General features: G+C 52.8%; 1 protein-coding gene across 1 annotated transcript in view; it reads left to right on the top strand.

Moving 5' to 3' along the window:
* Ccdc12 (coiled-coil domain containing 12) overlaps positions 1–14931 on the top strand; it is a 48223-nt gene extending 33292 nt beyond the window's left edge. The window contains exons 3-7 of the mRNA XM_052187120.1: positions 11800–11879; positions 13210–13271; positions 13437–13471; positions 14432–14508; positions 14593–14931. Coding sequence (XP_052043080.1) covers positions 11800–11879; positions 13210–13271; positions 13437–13471; positions 14432–14508; positions 14593–14675 — 337 coding nt within the window. The 3' untranslated portion in view covers positions 14676–14931. The remainder of the gene's footprint in view (positions 1–11799; positions 11880–13209; positions 13272–13436; positions 13472–14431; positions 14509–14592) is intronic.
* The last annotated feature ends 427 nt before the right edge of the window (positions 14932–15358 follow it).

The raw sequence follows: 15358 nt of genomic DNA, 5'->3' as shown, positions 1-15358 counted from the left end.
CTGCTACTTGGAGTCTATACTTCGTATAGAAGGGAGGATGGCCCTGTGGGCAGGCAGAGCTCCCCGAGGAGCCTGGCTGTCATACCTGAGCAGGCCTTCCTGTTGCCACAGCCCCTCATCAGCTTCATGACTCGAAGAGCAGGCCTCAGCTAGCTTGCTCATCTCCACCATCCGTTAGGACGCCTTTACATCATCCTGTAGGCAGTCCTTCGAGGTCCTTGCCATATCTCTTGGGTTCAGAGTATGTCAACAGCTCTCTATTCTGAGAGGCTCTACACTGGGCTCTGTGGTTTGGGGAGCCCCTAGCACATTGGGGTTTCTTGTCACGTGCCCCCAGACCTGTATGATTTGGGGTAGGTACCTACATGGTCTCCTTCATTCTTTTTTTTTTTTTTTTTTTAATGTATATGAGTACACCTTCACTATCTTCAGACACACCAGAAGAGGGCATCAGATCCCATTACAGATGGTTGTGAGCCACCATGTGGTTGCTGGGAATTGAACTTAGGACCTCTGGAAGATCAGTCAGTGCTCTTAACCACTGAGCCGTCTCTGCCACACTCCCTCATTCTTAGCCACTACCTAGAAGCTGGAGCATTTCCTTCTGGCTTGTTCATGGGTTCTCAGTTCATAGGTTCTAGCTAGAGTCTTGAGTCTCCTTTCCAGGCTGTCTCTGATACACTAGATGGTCTCTTCTCATCCTCTTCCTTCCCGAGAAAGAAGGGACACTGGTTAGCAATAGGTGGGTCAGTAAGAGACTCAGCTATTGGACCACCATGTAGCTGAATCTCAGAGATGGTGTTGCAGCAAAGAGAAAGTTCCGGATCCACACTCAGTTTTAGAAATGATACTTGCGTGTTCCTCAGTCCCTACCAGCTTCACAGCGTATCTGCTGTGTGTTGTGCAGGACACTGCTGCAAACACCTTGGAGACAGCAGTAGGTAGTGGCATTCCCTAAAGGGACACAGGCTGTTTACAAGAGGAGTTGTAATAAGCTACTAGGAAGAAACAGTATGAGCGCTTAGGGAGAGGTGGCTGCAGTTAACACTGGTGAAGCAGTAGAGACTTATCTTCAGCTAACCAATCAGAAATGAAAGAACACTTGCTTCCCCTGATGGGGAACTTAGGATATTTCCCGGCCAGCTGGCAAGCTGTGCTGGGCTCTGAGCAGCAGGAAGACACTTGGTGGCCCTCCCTCCTGAGATGGTTACCCACAGGCAGAGCTTGAACCTGCCTAACTAGCTCTTAGAGAACACATGTGCTAACTTTACGACTAGGACAGTAGCTGGGAAACAGCATGGGATAGAAATGAACGCATGTGACCACGAGAAGGAGCCAGGTTCACTTGGCAGCTTAGATAGTGTGGGAAGGAAGCCGAGTGGCCTCGTTTCACAGACCGAGCTGTCCAACCAGAAACATGGCCAGGCCAGGGTGTGCAGCTGAGGAGCAGTGGGGCCAGCACCCTGGGGTCTTGCCCCTGCTCCCCAGCCAAGCGGGCGTCTCGTGGCTTGCCCTGGGTGGCCGTCCCATCGTCCATAAGACTTTGTCCAGAATTCCTTCGGCTGTTCTGATCCTGTCATTCCTTATCAACTTTATAGCCATGCTGGATGCAGTGGCTCACCCGGCATCCCAGCACTAGCAAGGCTGAGACAGGAGGATTGTTGCGAGTTTGAGACTACCCTGAACTACAGTTTGAGACTGTCTCCAAACTCTTCTCTGCCCTTACCCCCTCTAACAACCAGCTTGTTGATGTCAACTGAAGAGAAAGAGAACCTGCTGGCATTTTGATTAGAATTTCATTGAGTCTATGGATAAGAAACACTTTTTATTTCTCTCCTAGGATAAATCTTGTCCCGTTCCCCACAGACAAACCTGTGGTAGGAAGTGGGGAGCCCCAGTGGTGTTAAACTTGTGTTTGTTGGGAGGAAAGACACCTCTGGCCCCCAGAGGTCAGCTATCTTTGCTTTCCAAAAGCGAGTCCTCTCTGCTAAGTGCCTGGAGGCTCTGCCCTATAGAGGGTCCATTGGGTTGTGGCCGAGAAACAGGATGAACAGGTAGCTTCATACCATATCTGACCCGGGAGTGTACCATGCTAAGTGCCTGGCCAAGCAAGTCACCGCAAACAACTTCCCTGCAGCGTTGCCTTCTGGTCTTTGTTGGGTGTGACGCTAGGGCTCAAACCCATGGCTCTGCACACACCATGTTGAACTATACTCCCTGCCCCTGCATCCTGGTTCCTAGATCCAGCAGGCCTCAGTGGGTTTTCCCTGGAGTGTGTGTCCCCTATTGCGAAAGACACTAGGCCACTGGCGTGCCTTCTCAGGGGATGGAAAGGTTGTTCTCCGGCTCCATGTGCTTGTGACCCTCTTGAAGACAGTGGTCCCACCCTGCTGAGACCCAACCCCAGGCCAGGTGCCAAAACCCCTTAGTTTGGCAAACACTAGGCTTCTCTCATCTCCAGATGGGGCCCCAGGGTCCTTGTACCAAAGCATGTCATAGGTTAAACATGCTTTTACCCTATTTTCTTGGCGACCACAAGGCCACGCCCACTTTCCAGCTCCAGGTATCGCTGTCACCTGCCAGTGGAAGGCTCTGGCTCCCTTCTCTCACCAACGCTACAGCATGGGGACATAACACACAGCACCCCTTTGCAGAGTCATAATTCTCAGGCGCAGGCTGGGATTGGAAAGAACAAGTTAAGAAAGGCTGGCTTAAGACCAGAGTGATCTGACTGCCCTGTGACCTGCAGCGGGCGTGTCCCTACTGAGTAGGAAGAGTGGGAGCATCGCTGGGGCCTTCCCTTTCTGTGTGGGAAAAAGTCATAGCTCATGTGTTCATGCTCTTCCGCTCTTTCAAAGTTCTTTTCTGAAATCGTCTGGCGGGTCCAGGCTGGGTGTGGTGTATAGGTGGGGTAACCACAGTCAGGCAGGTGAAGTCACTTGGCTGAAATCTCCCAGCTGAAAGGGAGTAGAGCTGACTGGGCCCCTCCCTGCTTCCCATCTGATGAGTAGGGTGGGATGGTGAGCTTGTGCCACCTCCTGTGTCACCAGTGAGAAACTGAAGTTGCCCCTGCCCTCGCCTGCTCCCCAGACCCGACCGAGTCCTGCCCCACCCTCTCAGTGCTGCTCCACAGGGGACAGAATCCCTGCCACTGTCCCACATCTTCTTGGCTCAGGTCAAGGGCGGGCTAAAGGATGTGGCAGGCCTGTGAAGAACCAGTCAGGCATTTGCAGGCCGGGCAGCCTGGTGGGGAGAGCACTTCTACCTGCAGTGTTCTGTGGAGCTATGGCTGGGCCCAGGGTGAGGACCATTGGCCTCTGCAGCCTCTCCCTGTATCCCTGTTACCTGAACGTTTTCTGGGAAGACCTGAACAAACCAGATAGGGCACCAATGACAGCAAAGAACAGGTCCATCCAAGTCCAGCCTGGGAACCAGCCAGTGTTGGACTGACGTATATGAGGATGTGGGAGAGATTACTTACAGGAGCCTGGGTGATCCAAAACAGTCACATCACACCCAGCATGGGCGGAACTCAGGAGGGAGTGGCTGGGATCTCAGGTGAGAGAATGATGGCCCTCTCCTGCTCTCCTTTTGTGAGGAACTGTCAGCAGGCCCCATCAGAAGGGTCATCACAACTGCTCTGGTTAAGACAGTAATGGCTGTCAGCAGAGGACAGCACTTCTACCATAGGCCCTGCATCTGGGCTTCAGGTTCTTATCTGGGAGCCCTCTGGGGTGCAGCTCAGCTGATGTAAACCTTATCTCTTCTTAAATTTAAATATGTGTATACACACTTGCTGCACACACACACACACACTTGCTATGGACACACACACATATTTGCCACACATATACACACGCTTTGTTTTGTTTTGTTCTGTTGAGACATCTGGATTTAAATTTAAATTGCTGTTTAAGTATATATACAGCTTTTTTGTTTTCAGTTGTAGGAAGTCTAGAAAATACAGATTAATGGGCAGGTTAGCAAGTCTGGATAAAAAGGGCTGAGGATGTGGCCCAGCAAGCCCTCCACAGCCACGCCATAGGCCGGCCCAGCACAGGGCCAATTAACACACTCGTGTAGAGCCAGTGTTTAATAAATGACTTTATGTGGCCTATCTGCAGTATGGATAGCTAGAAATAGTTACCTATGACTCCTCTGTAGCCCTTGATTTTGACATATCTTCTATTTCAGAGAGAGAGAGAAAGAGAGAGAGAGAGATGTGGTGTGTGTGTGTGTGTGTGTGTGTGTGTGTGGTGTATGCACGTGTCTGGGGATGGAGCCCTGCACTGAACTACATCTCCAGCCCTGTTTTTAACTCTTTTTTTCTATTTTAAGATTTATTTTTATTTTATGAGTATGAGCTGTTTGCCTGCAGGTATGTGTATGTATACTACATGCATGTATGCACATGTGCATTAGTGCAGCATCCAAGACCAGAAGAGGGCATCAGATTTTCATAACACTGCGAGCTACTCTGCAGGTGCTGGGACCCAAACTAGGGTTCTCTGCAAGAGCAGCCTTGCTCAGCCCTGCCCCCTCTCCTGCCCCCTCTGGAATTCTTTAAACACCCGTGAACTGGGTTTTCAGGTGGAATGAGTAGGAACTCAGCTAGTCCGTGAGGGTGGGGTCTGTACCGCAGACGTGATGGCAGACTCACTGGGCAGAGTCTGGTGGAACCTGGGCTAGCCTGCACTGGCTGCCGGCTGTGGATGAACTGTCCCTGGGTGCGGCAGTGCACACCTGTAATCCTAGCACTCAGGAGGCTAAGGCTGAAGATTGGGAGATTTCGAGGCCTGCAATTTAGGAACACCCACCCCTCTGACATCTGGGAGATGGCTGTAAGACTGTCTCCTCTGCTTTGGAATGACGGCACCACTGAGCTGTTGTGAAGGTTCCTTGGCTGTCAAGCAGCCACTTAGTGTCCCGAAGGAAAGCACTTAGCACCAGTGACAGAAGCGTCCCTTCCTTGCCTCTCTGCAGTGTTCTTGTCTAGACTCACCTTGACCGTCACCTACTCTGATATTTTGGGGTCAGGCACTATGATCACTCCATTCTGAGATGGTTCCCTTACCTGGAAGGGTGCTTTTAACCCAGGTCTGGGTCTGGGGTGGAAGTCTGTCCCCCAGAACTTCCTTCCACTTACCACTGTATGGTGCTGCGGCCCACAGAAATCTCCCTAGCGTGGAATTGCTGGGCCAGGGGTTTGACCACTTTCACGGGTCTCGAGAGAAGCCACGGTCCCCCTCTAGAACACTAAGATCTCTGCCTCTCCCTTCATTTCTGTGTTATTTATTTATGTAGAGATGGGTGTGAGGGGGTCCTCAGAGCTCTGGTGTCCCTGTGCTTTGGGCATTAAAAATGGAGAGCGTTGAGGCTGGAGAGATGGTTCAGCTGGTAAGAGCACTCACTGCTGTCTCTTCCGGAGGACCTGAGTTCTATTCCCAGCACTAAGGTCAGTGATTCACAGCCCATCTTAGAGCAGAGGTAACTCTGCTCTGCGTTACCCACAGCGCCCTCTCCTGACTCCTGAAGACAGCCTCACACACAGCATACATTCACACATGTGTTACCCACAGCGCCCTCTCCTGACTCCTGAAGACACCCTCACACACGGCATACATTCACACATGTGTCACCCACAGCGCCCTCTCCTGGCTCCTGAAGACACCCTCACACACGGCATACGTTCACACATGTGTCACCCACAGCGCCCTCTCCTGGCTCCTGAAGACACCCTCACACACGGCATACGTTCACACATGTGTCACCCACAGCGCCCTCTCCTGGCTCCTGAAGACACCCTCACACACGGCATACATTCACACATGTGTTACCCACAGCGCCCTCTCCTGGCTCCTGAAGACACTCTTACATACATGTCATACATTCACACATGCGCACAACTTAAAAAACTATTTTTTTTTTTTTAATGAAAGCTTTCTGTGGTCACAGTTGCTGCTCTCGCTGGGCACTGCTAACCTCTGGGATCCTGCAGACTCATCCTAGCTTTGAGCTTACCTGGAGTCTATTACTGTGAGCAGAGAGATAGCCTGTCTCTTACCGGCCTCTGAGCAGAACTGGATGATTAGAGGGGACCAGGGTGGCTAACTAAGGCCATCTGTGACCTTGTAAGCTGGCCAGGAGGATTGGCCCACCCTGTCTTGCTATCTCTACAAGGGTTCACAGCAGGGATGAGGGAGAAGAATCCTCAGGACCTGTAGGGAGAGAAGACGGTTCGTGTCCACATGTGGGCAGAAGGCGTGACCTGCGAGGCAGACAACGGTAGAGATGCCTCCGTGAGTGAATTGTGCCCTGGGTGCATGTTTGCCGATAGTAAGATGGAACCAGATAGGTAATCTCAGATGCCTTTCTCTTCTGAGTTTCTCTTCTCTTCTGAGTTGATGTCCACAGAGAGTGTGTGATGTCCCCTGAATCTCCAGGCTAGCCCACACCTAGAACCCCTGAAACTGGCCTGGAGGTAGATCTTGCTGTGGTCACCAAGCCTGCTGCAGCAGGTCTAGATACCAGCAGGTGGGGAGGTGGGTGTGTGTGGGGTGGATTTGGGGGGGTGAGGGTGGGGGGCGGAGATAAGGGAAATAGATACAAATGCGCCCATTCTAGAAACAGACTCAACAGGATGTCACCCTGGACATTGCCCTGTGGCTTGGCCATAAAGACTCAGAGTTGTCACTTAGAAGTTGTGACCCAACCACATTCCTATTCTCTGTTCTGGGGGACACAGTAGCTTTTTAGCTTCCTTCCTGTTGTCTTCTTGTCATTAAGAGCCTTAGATACCCACAGACAACCCTAATGCTCGTCCTCGAGCACCCCATGATGTCTTTCCTCAACTGGAGGCAGCTGAGTGCTGAGCTTGGAGGACAGAGCTTAAAGCCACGTGCATAGTGTGTGGCTGCCTCTGAAAGGCAGGGCGCACACGCAGCCAAAGAGGAACTCAAGGGACGGTGGTCAGTATCTCCCTGGGGGCAGTCATTTGGGGAGGAGCTGTACAGATCTAGACAGCGTCGGTAAGTGAGCAGACTGAGGGACCTGAACCTTGTGAAGAAGTTTAGACTTAGGGAAAGAACCAGAGGCCCTGAACCAGAGAGTAGAGGCACTGGAGGTGGCCTTTGTGTCTGCCTCCTGCAGAGAAATATCAAGGCTTAACTCAGACTGGCTGCCAAAGCTGAGGAGCCTCATGGGAAGCTCAGTGCTTGTGGCCAAAGGTCACTGTCCTAGAGGTCTTATGCTCACTGGTCCCTTTCCGTACACTGGAGGCCTGCTCTCTGATCTCTTGGCTCCAGGAGCTCGGGTGCTGGCCACTGGCCCCACCTGCGCCCCTACCGCCTCTTCCTCCCGTTCCCTCTGGTCCACTACTGGTTGTAGGTAGTAACCAGATATTGATTAAACTTTTTGGAAATGACAGAAAACCAAGGAAAATTTTCTAAACAATCCCACTTGATGTGAGCACTGCCAACACTGTGTTCCTGCGTGGTTCTCAGCCCACAGTTGTGTAATGAACTACCGCATAACTGCAGTGACTTTATACATTTACTGATATGACAGATTTGTGTGATGGCTGGCCTCACTGGTCTGGCTGGCACTTTTAGTCCTACCATACCCAGTCTGCAGAGGGAAGTCTGCAGAGGGGAGCCATGCTGGGTGAGGGAGGAAGGCCCAGGAGCCATGCTGGGTGAGGGGGGAAGGCCCAGGAGCCATGCTGGGTGAGGGGGGAAGGCCCAGGAGCCATGCTGGGTGAGGGGGGAAGGCCCAGGAGCCATGCTGGGTGAGGGGGGAAGGCCCAGGAGCCATGCTGGGTGAGGGAGGAAGGGCCAGGAGCCATGCTGGGTGAGGGGGGAAGGCCCAGGAGCCATGCTGGGTGAGGGAGGAAGGGCCAGGAGCCATGCTGGGTGAGGGAGGAAGGCCCAGGAGCCATGCTGGGTGAGGGGGGAAGGCCCAGGAGCCATGCTGGGTGAGGGGGGAAGGCCCAGGAGCCATGCTGGGTGAGGGAGGAAGGCCCAGGAGCCATGCTGGGTGAGGGAGGAAGGGCCAGGAGCCATGCTGGGCTGCTCCTGAGAACCTGGCACCTCACTTTTTGTCCTTTTCCTTTTACTTCCGTCTGGATCTTTTAGATTTTTTTTAAGTGACCATTCCATTTCCTCTTTCTGTTACCTTGTTAATGTGTTCTCTTTCCCCTCTCTGTTAGCTCTTTCATAGGGAAGACAGAGTACATTCTCTTTTTTTTTTTTTTTTTTTTTTTTTTGGTAGGGGGGATTTGGTTTTTTCGAGACAGGGTTTCTCTGTATAGCCCTGGCTGTCCTGGAACTCACTTTGTAGACCAGGCTGGCCTCGAACTCAGAAATCCGCCTGCCTCTGCCTCCCAGAGTGCTGGGATTACAGGCGTGCGCCACCACCACCTGGCTCAGAGTACATTCTTAACAAATGTCCTAAAAAGTAGTTTGTCGAAAGCATCTTGTAGTAGCCAGCCTTTAGTCCCAGCACTGGGGAGGCAGAGGCAGGTGTATCTCTGTGAGTTCAAGGCCAGCCTGGTCTACAGAGCAAGTTCTAGGACAGACAGTGCTACACAGAGAGACCCTGTCTCGAAAAACCAAAGCAAACAAAACAAGTAGTAGCAGGAGTTCTCCATGTCCTGCACCATGGGCTGGGGCGTGCGGGTAGCAGGTACCATCTGTCACTCTTTCTGCCCTTTGAACTATCTTACTGTGTTGTATTTTTATTTGTTTGACTGAGATAAAAGCTCACTTTGTAGCCCAGGCTAGCCTTGAGCCCCCACTCCAGACTCTTCTACCTACGTCCTAGCGTTACAGGTGAGCAGGACCACACCTGCTTTATATTTTATTTTTGTTTTGTTTTTCTTAGCAGGGGTAGGGGTGTTTTGTTTGGTTTAGTTGAGAAAAGGGTCTTACTGGATAGCTGAGACTGCCTAGAACTCAGTGTGCCTACCTCAGCCTTCCCCTGAGCCTGCACCTCACTCCACTGCCTCAGTCTTCCATCAGTCAGTGGAGGCCTTCGCTGTCGTTTCAGCTTCATTGAAGGCTGGGTGTCTTTAATTTGCTTCTCTGTTGGTTTTTAGTAATTTGGCAATGGTTTGCCTACACATACTTTCCTCTGTAGTTCATGGTTTTCCTGGTTTGTGACAGCATTTCAGGTATCCCAGCCTGGCTTCAAACCCATTGTGTAACCCACCTTGAACTTCCGGCCCTCCTGCCCCTACCTCCTGAGCCCCAGGAACACTACTGAGATGTAGCACCATGCTTGACTCTGCATGTTAGGAATTAGATCCAGTGCTTGCTCCAGGCTAGGCAAGCATTCACCCCTCGGAGCTACCCCAGCCTGGAGCTCATCGTCTTCTTCAATCTGTGGTTTGACAATTCTTTCCTCTGTGTGCAGGCATCACTTAGTGCCCTGCCCAAGGAGGTTAGACGTCAGATTCCCTTGAACTGGAGCGGATGGTGGTGAGCATCAGTACCGCAGACTGAACTTGAGTCTTCTACCAGAGCAGTGTCCCCTTAGCCACTGAGCCAACTTCCATCCCTTTCATGAAATTCCGTGTGATTCTGTGTGAACATTCAGTTATTGCTGGGCACAGTGGTGCAGGCCTGTGTTCCCACCAGCACCTGAGAGGCAGAAGCAGAAAGATGTCCAATTGGAAGCCAGCCTGTGGTACAAGCTGTCCCCTGACCTCTGTGGTACATGTGGGCGCGTGCGCGCGCGCGCACACACACACACACACACACACAAACACACACACACACGATAGATAGATAGATAGATAGATAGATAGATAGATAGAGAAATAGAGAGAGAGAGAGAGAGAGAGAGAGAGAGAGAAAGAGAGATTGATAGGTAGAGATAGATGAGAGAGAGAATGAGAGAGAGAGAGAACAACAACCAAACCCTGTAGAAATAGAAAACAGTGGAAAATTACTTCTTTTATGTTTTGGGGAAACATTCTTACTGTGAGTCTCAGGCTACCCTCAGATTTGCAATTCTCCTGCCTCAGCTTCTCAATATTAGCTTACACCCCCACACCTAACTGTAAAGTCTATTTCTGATCATTCTTGTGCATCCTAGTTTTCAGTGAGCTGTGGGTGTTGTGTTGGAGCCCATCTGAAGTTCTGGATTGCTCCTTCTTCTCCATAGGATGCTTATTGCTGCTCTCGCCAGCAGCTGGCCCCGGATTTCCCTGATCCTTCCTTTGGGACTGGTGGAGCACCCAGGTGCATGACACCCCCTGCTGAGGGGTGATCCACCTGCCCTGGTGTTGCATAGGTTATTTCTATCTCTGGCAAAGTGACGTACTGCAGGCTCACCCCCTTCTTAAGATGGAGTCACAGTGGGTAGCCCGTAGCTTTGCCAGGGCCTGCTCCTCCTGGCTCTGCTACATTTTTCTGTCTCCAGCCTGTGAGGTTGCAGGGAGCCCAGCTTTCAGACACCATTAACAGGAGACAGGTGTTCAAGGGGGGCCCTGCTCTTCACTCCTTGCCAAGGCCGGCCAGCGGGCATTTAAACTGTCTGTGCCCAGTTTATTGTTTGTGGAAAGGGAATTAAATCTTGGACCTGCTTAGAAAAGCCCCAAGCACAACCCAGTGCCCCTTCCCCTGAGAGCCCTGCCCTTTGGCAGTGGGCCAGGGACACAGGGACTCAGGCTCTGGGGCCCTACTTGCTGGTGGTCATCTGAGGAACGGGCAGCGGGTGAGGCTTGCTGCTGCGTAGCCCTCTTATCACTGATGGACTCTGGATCTGGTTGTGGGGTTGGGGTTTTTTTTTTACTCTCCTCACTAATCCCTGCCATTTTCTTCCCACACCCAGTTTCTGTTCCTCTTTCCTCCCCACCCTGTGGTGAACAAAAGCCGTGGCAGTGGATAGGCCCCACTCTCGCTGTGCGCCCCGTGACCTGCTGCTCACCCCAGGCCTGAGCAGGCAGAGGGAATGGGGGAGGGCACTCCTGGATGTGTAAGAACTCTGCCCTTGCTGCCCCGTGGGGTAGCCAGGGTCCCCTCTTCCCGGGGACAATCCTCTGTATTTGATTTGGATTTGATGAGCTGCTGAGCTGGGAGGGAGACTGCCTACAGACAGTGGGGTGACAGGCCTGGGTCTGCTCTGACCCCACACCCCAGGTCTGAGGCTTTATGGTTGCATTCAAAAGATCTGCCAGGGTGTGAGCTGTGTGGGTCTCACCAGCATGAGAGCGGTCATGGCACATGCTTATGCCTTGTCCCTGTGGCCTCTGTGGGCCTCTCCCTCCAGCTAGGAAACACATCAGCCTCTTGTGTGTCCTGTGGGTCCACTGTAGACCTCCTGGAATCTTTTGTATAGCCTTTCCGCTGAAAGCGTTGGATACACTGTGTGATGTACATTGGCTCCAAGACATGAAGACTCTGAGGAGGTTCATCTGGGTCTGGAGAGCTGGTGTGGAGAGCTTTCTCTTTGAGGAGTGACTCAGCCCAGGAGCTCTAGCTCAGCCTTGATCTCGCATGTATAATCTCTACTATGTGACCTCATGGAAATGCCCCCGCCTCCCTCCCTGTTCCCATAACTGCCAAATGGAGACAACACAGTGGATACTAGTAAATGCCCTCAGTCACCCTGGCCCAGCTTCTGAGGAGTGTGTGTGTGTGTGTGTGTGTGTGTGTGTGTGTGTGTATGTTGGGATGCTTAAGTTCTGGGCTTCCCTTCACTTGGCCCTTTCTAGACAGACGGAGGAAACCCGCATATGGGAAGTGCCCATCACATCCCGCTCCTGCACTAAGGTGTGCCTGTGCTCTGCTCCCACAGGGGACTCAGGCTCCGGAACTATGTCCCAGAGGATGAAGACCTGAAGAGGAGGCAGGTCCCCCAGGCCAAACCAGTGGCAGGTACATGGATCCCTTTTCCTGTGTCCCTTCCAGTCGCCCTCAAAGAAGGGTTTGCCGAGCCAGAGAAGCCTGGGGCATTCACCTCTCAGGAGCTATGAAAGGGCCAGGAGGGCAGGAAGGAGGCCCTTGTACTTGCCATCCTGGAGGGGCCACAGGCCCTCGGACATGAGGAGTGGAAGTGACCTGAGGTCCTTGGGCAGCAAGGCAAGGTGATGTGGGGGTCCTGTGTCCTTGGGGAGAGAAGATGGCCATAGAGAGCAACCAGCAGCTACCCAAAGGCCAGAGAGAGCCCTGCCCAAGCCTCCCCACTGCCTTGCCTAAGGGTGAAGCCCCAGGGTGGAGAGGGAGCCTCCTGGTCCAGGACCAGAATCATCCATCATGCTGAAGAGTCTGGCTTTGTTTGGTTTTAAGGTAGGGTCTCCCTGTGGAGCTCACTGTGCAGACCAGACTGTCTCTGAGCTCACAGGATCCCAGGTGTTAGGATTAATGGCACCTGCCACCATGCCTATCCAAGAATCTTTGTTTGTTTGTTTTAAGATTTATTTATTATTATTATTATGTGTATGTACCCTATAGCTGTCTTCAGACACACCAGAAGAGGGTCTCAGATCTCATTACGGATGGTTGTGAGCCACCATGTGATTGCTGGGAATTGAACTCAGGACCTTCGGAAGAGTAGTTAGTGCTCTTAACCGCTGAGCCATCTCTCCAGCCTAGAATCTTAGTTTTTAATTTTTGATACCAACTTTTCTTTGTACAAGTATTGAATGAATACCTCATCAAAAATTCCGAAGTTGCCCAACTGTTTTTGCTCATCCTCTCCTTGCCTGTGGAGCCCTGGCAGGGCTGGGCGAGGACATCCCTCAGGGTGTACGAGGGGATGGGAAGCTGGACCTTGACCTCTACCAGGACTTAAGTCTGGCAGAAGAAAGGAAGGTCGGAGGGACACACCCCTCGTTACGGGTCTGAAGGCCGTCCACATTGTTAGTGTTACAGGCCTCTGTCCCCAGACAGGGACACTCAAAGACCTAGGGTCTTGGTGGAGGCGGGAGGTGTCTGTCGTAGGATGGACGGGAAGATAAGTCCCTAGACTCCAGCCATGCCAGACCTGGAGGAAAGTTCCCCATGTGCACAGGCACCTCCCATTCCACTCCAGCTATAGCCTGCTCTGCCCCTTTCTGGGCCCTGGGGCCTGCCTTTAACCTAGGAAACCAGACTCGTCCTCCAGAGTTCTGCTGAGTGGGGTCCCTCCTCCCTGGGCCCCCCCACCTTAGGTTCACTCTGGAGTGGCAGCTCCTACCCAGCAGGCCTGTGTTCTCTCGCCCTCTAGTGGAGGAGAAGGTGAAGGAGCAGCTGGAGGCTGCCAAGCCGGAGCCTGTCATTGAGGAAGTGGTGAGGACCTGGAGCCCCTCCCTGCTTGAGCTGCTTCCTTCTCTGCTGTCTCTGTTCCCACCCTACTTCCTTCCTTGCCTTCCTGCATTTTTCTGCCTCTGTGCCCTGTCTCTCCACTCATGAGGCCGGGCCTTGGCCCTAATGAGTTGTCTCCTCTCTCCCTAGGACCTGGCCAACCTGGCACCCCGGAAACCTGATTGGTGAGTGTTGTCCATGCAGGCTGGTGCCAGCTGTTTGGGGGGTGATAGTGTCTGGTGCATGTCATAGGCCTCGGCTGGGAGGACAGCCAAGGGACAGGTAGGGACAAGTGCCGCAGGCATAGCTGTGCCCAAGAGAGTCCAGGATACGGGCTAAGTAAGGCATGAGTAATGGCTGAGGATGAAGTGCTAAAGAGCGGCCATCCTTTCAAGCCTCTTCTGCAGGGGTGAAGAGCCACCTGCTCTGGGACCGCATCTGAGCAGTGCAGCCCTTTGTGCTCAGGAGCCCACGGTGAAGAGAGCAGTAGATGGACAGGCAACAGGGCTGATGTCTCTGTTCTAACTGCGAAGTAGGGAACCCAGTCTCTTCAAGCCTGGAAGCCCTCCGGCCGAGCTGAGGGAATGGGTGAGGGACGGGGCTGTCGACTGTCGGCATAGCTCTCAGTGCCTTGTGCCGGAGGTCAGGGCTGTTTTCCTTGTGCCTGTAGATCTGCGGGGTTACAGATCTTTAATTTGATGGAACTTTAATTTGGTGAAACAGGCCTGAGGTGTGTGCTGTAGGAACTGTAGAACCAGAGAACTTAGGCTGATTTTAGGAATTCTGGAAGCCCCAGGAGTGGGGGGCGGGAGGCTGTGGCAAGAGGTGGACTAGGACAGACAGTTGGCCACGGCGAGTTCCTCTCTGGTGCCGACTTAGGGGGCATAGCAGGAGGGGCCCAAGAGACCAGCCACCACTGTGTCTCAGCTCTGCCTTGGCTGGGACTGTGGTACACATTCCCTTATCTCAGTGGAGTTAGGAAGGATGATCTTAGGGTCCAGAAGAGCAGAGCAGGTAGCATCCTGGTCTCCCCAAAGCAGCGACTCAGGCAGCTGAGGATATAAACATCAGAGCACTGCAGGAAGATCCCAGGCCCACACCACGAAAGTCCTCAGCTTCTCAATATCTTCTCTTTCCTGTTCCAGGGATCTCAAGAGAGATGTCGCCAAGAAGCTAGAGAAACTAGAAAAGCGGACCCAGCGAGCCATCGCAGAGCTGATCCGTAAGCGCGGTCTGGCAGTGGGGCCCTGCCCTCAGGACAGTGGCTTACGCGCAGCCTATTACCACTTGTTTGCTCTCCACCCAGGTGAACGGCTAAAAGGCCAGGAGGACAGCCTGGCCTCTGCAGTGGACGCCACCACCGGACAGGAGGCTTGTGACTCTGACTGAGGTGATCTCCGTGTCCCATCTGTTCAGCACGCACGTCCTGTGGGAAGATAGTCTCAGGAAGGGATGGAGATAGGCTGGCCCGCACCTCTGGGTCTTGAGAACTGAGCCAACCCGCTGAGTCTCAGCTTCTGTTGGATGTGGCCAGTTCATCTCCCAAGGGTGCCCACCACCCCAAGGGGCTCAAAGCTGAGATCTGTACATATGTATGTAAACTGAGCTTTTTTCAACTTCCGGAAATAAACCTTAATTTGGAAGAGGCTTGTCGTCACCAGTGTTCTAGGTGCTCTGGGTTTGGACTCTTAGAATGCAGAGGTTACACTCAGTGTTCTTACCCTGGGGTGGGCCAGCCTAGCTGAGCCTATAGAGGTGGGCATGGCAAGGTTGACCTTCCATTCCAAGTCTCAGAGACTCAGCAGTGGTCATCTCAGAGCCCATAGGCCACAGATACGGAAACAGGCACAGTCCTCTTAAGACCCCTCACAGGGCCTTGCAGTAGTTGGTTGGAATGAAGGAGAGACTCCTACACGGTCCTCTGGACCCCACCCAGTGTGAGAGTGAGGAGGGCGAGCACTAGGAAACTTCACATTGCAGGTTAAAGGTTACCGCCCTGCTTCCCCCGGTTCTGCCCTGCTACCAGCCATGCATCGCTTTCCTCTCCCAGTCAGAGCTATGTGTCCCTGACA

This window comes from Apodemus sylvaticus, chromosome 7 (assembly GCF_947179515.1).
Source record: "Apodemus sylvaticus chromosome 7, mApoSyl1.1, whole genome shotgun sequence".
In the NCBI taxonomy this organism is placed as follows: Eukaryota; Metazoa; Chordata; class Mammalia; order Rodentia; family Muridae; genus Apodemus; species Apodemus sylvaticus.
The sequence above is the reverse complement of the archived record's forward strand: the minus strand, read 5'-3'. Positions and strand labels throughout refer to the sequence as shown.